Source organism: Chanodichthys erythropterus, chromosome 9, assembly GCF_024489055.1.
Source record: "Chanodichthys erythropterus isolate Z2021 chromosome 9, ASM2448905v1, whole genome shotgun sequence".
Lineage (NCBI taxonomy): Eukaryota > Metazoa > Chordata > Actinopteri > Cypriniformes > Xenocyprididae > Chanodichthys > Chanodichthys erythropterus.
In genome coordinates, this window is record NC_090229.1 from 20,898,841 (window position 1) to 20,905,169 (window position 6,329).

General features: G+C 35.5%; 1 protein-coding gene across 1 annotated transcript; it reads right to left on the reverse strand.

Annotated features, from left to right (window-relative positions):
* Window positions 1–799: 799 nt before the first annotated feature.
* Window positions 800–5,021, reverse strand: prok1 (prokineticin 1). Its single transcript, XM_067393785.1, has 3 exons — window positions 4,775–5,021; window positions 2,632–2,757; window positions 800–919 (listed from the first exon to the last, which is right to left on the reverse strand). Exons 1-3 carry the CDS (start codon window positions 4,844–4,846, stop codon window positions 800–802), a joined length of 318 nt encoding a protein of 105 aa, XP_067249886.1. The 5' UTR covers window positions 4,847–5,021.
* Window positions 5,022–6,329: the final 1,308 nt, after the last annotated feature.

The window sequence follows — 6,329 nt, forward strand, 5'->3', positions numbered from 1 at the left end:
ACTGAAGTCAGTTGTAGTTCTTGTGTTTCTCTTCAGTGATTCTGCTTGTTAACAGCAGGTGTTCATCACTAATGCACAATCATCACTTAATTAATTGTTTAATTATCTCATTAACTTTAACTCTGCTTCAGTGTTATTTTAACACTATTTATAGAGGGACCATATGTACTCTGAGCAGAGTTGATTTAACTCTGGAGATTCTGCTGTGTATTAAGTCTCACCTTAAGCATTAGATGTGAATTTCAGAGAAACTGAGGAGTGATTTGATGCTATGTTCAAAACTGTTTAATTTAAATTTAAATTATTTTTTCTCTATCATATACTTTGTTAACACAAACATAAGGGGAAGGCAACAAAAGGCACACATTCAAACCCACATTCACACAGTGAAAAAAGACAATTCAGACTGATTATAATTTATTTACAATAGCTAAGCCATCAACAAATTTACAGCATACTGAAGATAAATTCATCCTGAAATATGACTCCCTCTTTGCACATTCTTTACAAAAAGTCTATGTTTGCATGTACTCAACATAAAGGTCTGGTGATGAAACTATCAAGTGTGGTGGATGCCAAGGTAAACCAGTGATTCTGACATAGACCTTGTGCCACTGTGAATATGTCTGCATTTGTGGGGAAGCTGGATAACTATGTTTTTGTAGTGCAAAGTGCATGAGAGGGGAAAATAAAAATGAGCAGAAAGGTGCTATGGCACTTGTTATTCTTCTTCTTGTGCTATCCTGCTTTCAAGAATTCATCTCCTCCATTCCTCCATTTCCTCACACTCTTTCCAGTGTTAAAAGTCTATGTTTTTGAAGTCGCTGGTGCAGCGATATCTGTTGTCGCTGTACCTGGTGCAGACCAGATGGGGCAGGCAGGGGCAAGTGTGATGTTGTCTCTTTCCAGGGAAAGGAACCTGCAGGGTAGTCAAAACACAGATAATTTTATTAATCATTAAAGGTGCCGAAGAACATGTTTTCAAAAGATGTAATATAAGTCTAAGGTGTCCCCTGAATGTGTCTGTGAGGTTTCAGCTCAAAATATCCCATAGTTTTTTTATTATTATTATTATTTTTTAACTGCCTATCATTATAAATGCACCGATTCAGGGTACGTGGCCCCTTTAAATCTCGTGCTCCACGCCTCAAGAGCTCGCGCTTGCCTTAAACACCATAAACAAAGTTCACACAGCTAAAATAACCCTTAAAATGGATCTTTACAACGTGTTCGTCATGCAGCATGTCTAATCGCATAAGTATAGTATTTATTTGGATGTTTACATTTGATTCTGAATGAGTTTGAGGCTATGCTCCGTGGCTAAAGCTAACATTACACACTGTTGGAGAGATTTATAAAAAATGAAGATGTTTATGAATTATACAGACTGCAAGTGTTTAAAAAATGAAAATAACGACAGTCTTGTCTCCGTGAATACAGTAATAAATGATGGTAACTTTAACCACATTTAACAGTACATTAGCAACATGCTAACGAAACATTTAGAAAGACAATTTACAAATATCACTAAAAATATCATGTTATCATGGATCATGTCAGTTATTATTGCTTCATCTGCCATTTTTCGCTATTGTCCTTGCTTGCTTACCTAGTCTGATGATTCAGCTGTGCACTGATCCAGACGTTTTGCCCTTATGTAATGCATTGAATATGGGCTGGCATATGCAAATATTGGGGGTGTAAATATTAATGATCCCGACAGTTGCGTCACAGTCGGTGTTATGTTGAGATTCACCTGTTCTTCGGAGGTCGTTTAAACAAATGAGATTTATATAAGAAGGAGGAAGCAATGGAGTTTGAGACTCACTGTATGTCATTTCCATGTACGGAACGCTTGTTATTCAACTATGCCGAGGTAAATTCAATTTTTGAATCTAGGGCACCTTTAAATGTATTATTATTTCATATAATTTATTATTATTGATCAGCAATACAATAATTTAAAAAAAAAATCACGAATTGCTACATTCAAATTAATATTTTTTTTTAAAAAGACAGGATTTTGTGGATTTTTTTTTTTTAAACCATGACTGGTGTAAAGACATAATTAAAGTTTGCAGGCGTTAGGTTAGCCAATCAAGATTATATTACAAAACTCTAAAGGCTTAGGTTTCTGTTTAAGGATCTTGTCAGTTTTATTAGTCATCATTGAGTCACAAAAACCACCCAAATCCGCTTTTCTTCACTTCGTAGCCTCAGCTGAAAGGCAAAGCTTCTGTATCAGTCTCAGACTGTCCGACAGAGAGATAAACAGCCCTGATCTGTGAGACATTCGATCGATATCTGTTACACTTATCAGCAGATTCCTTTAAAGCCTTTCTCAGTCATCTCTGGCAGCATGTTCACTTCACAATCAGATCAGCTGTTTAAAAAGAGATTGCATTCTTGAATCCGAATGTGTTTCTTTTCGCTTTAGAGTTGTTTGACCTGTCCATTCTGACTAGTCTATCTCTCTGTTTTGCTCTTTCTCTCTATTTCTCTTTCACTTCTTATAACTGTTAACCTTGGGTTCCCTTGGGTCAGCCAGTTAAATCACTGCTTTCATATTCCAGAGGGGTTTCTCATGGCTATGTACAGTCTGTGTGTGAGTGTATTTGTGTATCTGTATACCTTATGGCTGTACGGGTGGCATTCGTCTCCTTCCAGCCCCTGCGGTGTGCACATACGCAGGCCTCGGAGCCACAGACTCACAGCACAGCACAGACCCACACCACACTGCACATCCCTGTCACACGCCTGATACACAAACACAACACAGAATCAGTCACATACCCGATGTCCTTGATTCCCAGTACATATAAGATCTTGCTTTGGCCTTGTTGTTTACTTGTATGATTAAAATTTTGTACAAATTATAGTGTATTTGCTCATGGGTGATAATTCAAACTTGTTGAGCTGAATTCTCCAATGCCAAGAGAGTGACTGACTGTGTTAAATATTTGACATATAAATACAATTAAATAATGGCTTTCTCACTGAATGTTTTTTTCTACAAATTTCCCTAGAATGTTCAGAACTTGCATAGACCAGCATAGAGGAAGCTACTTTCTTGGTAAGTCTGTTTTTACCCACCCACCCACATTGTTTTTTTGTGTGTTTTTTTTAAGTAAATCTTGCCATATTTACTATTCAACATGAAATGAAAATGCTTGGTAATAGGGTTAAATATGAGTTTATTATGAATGGATGATAACTGAGGATGTTACTGATGGGATAAAGGATGGGAAAAGGATGGAAACTGATCAAATATGAAAAAAAGGAGAAGCAAATGCAAATATGACTATGAAGGAAAATATGGAAAAAATATCTAAAATCTAGTAATGAACAAATTGAACAAAAACATTTTTTCTAATACAATACATTTAATTTGATACATTGTCTGACAAACAAGTATATACTTTTTAAACAATTAGCCTGAACAAACACAATGAAGATAAATCATAAATAAACATTATCCACTGGTAACACTTTACAATGAGGTATAATTTGTTAACATTAGTTGATGCATTAACTAACATGAACTAACAATAAGCAATATATTTTTAAAGCATTTAAAGGGATAGTTCACCCAAAAATGAAAATTTGATGTTTATCTGCTTACCCCCAGCGCATCCAAGATGTAGGTGACTTCTTCAGTAGAACACAAATGATGATTTTTAACTCCAACCGTTGCCGTCTGTCAGTCAAATAATGCTAGTGAATGGGAACTTCTACTACAAGAGTAAATAAAACTTGCATAGAAAAATCAAAATTAAACCCTGCGGCTCGTGACGACACATTGATGTCCTAAGACATGAAACGATCGGTTTGTGCGAGAAACCGAACAGTATTTATATGATTTATTACCTCTAATACACCACTATGTCCAACTGCGTTCAGTACTCGGTTAGTGTCTTAGGACATCAATGTGTCGCCACGAGCCGCAGGGTTTAATTTTGATTTGTCTATGCAAGTTTTATTTACTCTTATAGCAGAAGTTCCCATTCACTAGCATTATTTGACTGACAGACGGCAACGGTTGGAGTTAAAAATCATCATTTGTCACCTACATCTTGGATGCGCTGGGGGTAAGCAGATAAACATCACATTTTCATTTTTGGGTGAACTATCCCTTTAATCTTTGTTAAAGGGATAGTTCACCCAAAAATGAGAATTCTGTCATCATTTATGCTCCCTCAATATATTATAAAGAATGTCGGTAACCAAACAGTTGATGGGCCCCATTGACTTCTGCTGACTTTTTTTTTCCATACTATGGAAGTCAATGGGGTCCATCAACTGTTTGCTCCACTGATATTCTTTATAATATCTTCTTTTGTGTTCAGCAGAAGAAAGAAATTCATACAAGTTTGAAACAATTCAAGGGTGAGTAAATGATGACTTTTGGATGAATTATCCCTTTAATAATTAGTTAGGCTAATAAAAATCTTCACGTTAGTTCACAGCACATTTTTGATCTTAAAAATGTATTAGTAAATGTTGAGATAAACATTAACTAATATTAATAAACACTGTAGAAGCATTGTTAAGTGATAGTTCATACCAAATGAAACATTGTAAAGTGTTACCAATCCATTTTGGTGAAATGCAAACCTGTCACTTTTTTTTAACTATTATTGAAATCAATTATCAAAACCAATATTCATTATTATGTATAATTGCAGAAATGAATGATTAACTAAAATGCCTAATACAATTAAATGAAATAAAAATGAATAAGAATAAATGGAGTAAGATTATTTGTCAGACTTACCCCTGTGATGACGGCACATCTGCACCAGCTCAGGGACAGCAGGAGCACGGACAGAATCAACACCCTGCTCATAGCAGCAGCAGCGGGACAAACACAAACCACAAAACACTAAGAGCGCGATCTTTCTTTTTTGAGTCTTTCTAATTCTCCCTATTGATCTTTATTCTGTCCTGCGGAGCTCCCAGAGGATTTTGTATGGCCCTGGGGAGATGATTTGACTTCTCTGCTGTTCTTCTCCTTCTGTTTCAGAGTGTGGAGTCTTTGGTAACTTCTGAAATAAGGTCTGAGATCTGGCTCTGTCTCTCTCTTTCTTTTTCCATCTCTCTTTCTCTTTATCTCCCCTCGCCCCTCTTTTCCCCCCACCCACACCTCTGCAGGGACTTCGTCATCTCTTTCTGTATGACGCTGGACCGGATGATGGAGAAGGGACCTTACTGGATGTTTCACTTCAAGCAAATCCTTCTTGATGACACCAGCTACATTAGCACATTTTTTCATTGGATTTGTGTGGTTATTCATCAGCTGAGTTAAATTTAGAACAGCATTGTTTGCCAACAATTTTTTGACTTACTGTACGTGCCCCCAAAAGCCCCATCAATAAGTCTTAAGTATCCCTTCACTGAAACCTGAAATGTGTTTATATTGTTGACTCATTTTATACCGGATATCATTTATCATTGCAATATCATTAGTACAATTAAAGTTAGAATTTAATAAAATCACAGTTGATATGTGGTTTGAAAACAGATTACACAAATAGAAAACAGCAGCACGTATATTAAGCTATGTGTGCCATCCTCAGAAATTCATTAAAAATACAATATTTTGTTTATTTATTTAGTGTTTATTTCTTCTCTAAAAAGGAAGTGAAATCTGTTTATTTTCAAGTATCCCTATTGGGAATCACTGGAGCACAAATCACTAGGCATATCTGAGTAAATCCTCTAGTTTGTTTGTTGATTGATTGATTGATTGATTGATTGATTTATTGATTGACTGACATCATTTTTGTAGGTTTGTATAATTTTTAGTACACTGTAAGCCCAGATAAGTTGGCAAAACTCAAAAATTTTAAGTTAAGCAGAACTCGCAGATTTTTACTTTGTTCTCATATATTTTAATTACTCTTAATCTAGTTCATATGTGTAACTTAAAATTATCATGTAATCTCAATTTAAATATTTTTTAGAAGAGAAAACTTAGGGGCTGTTTACACGACACAGCTTTCAACTAAAAACTACAGAATACAACCCGTGTGAATCGGGATCATTTTGACAAGGATGTCGCGGAAATCTGAAAAGGAAAAATGTTTTAAGCATATCGTTGTTGTGTAAACGTAACCTTAGCTAGCTTTAACTAGCTAATTCAATAAATGCTAACTTGCTAAAAAGTGACACTATGCTTTTATAGCATTAGCATAACAACTACTGAATGAGTAAGGCATTACAAAACATTTAACATATCTGTTCTCAAACCAAACTCATGCTCCACTTGTCATCATGATGGTCCAAAAAAAAAACATCATCACCACAGAAACTCTTCTAAATTAGCATAA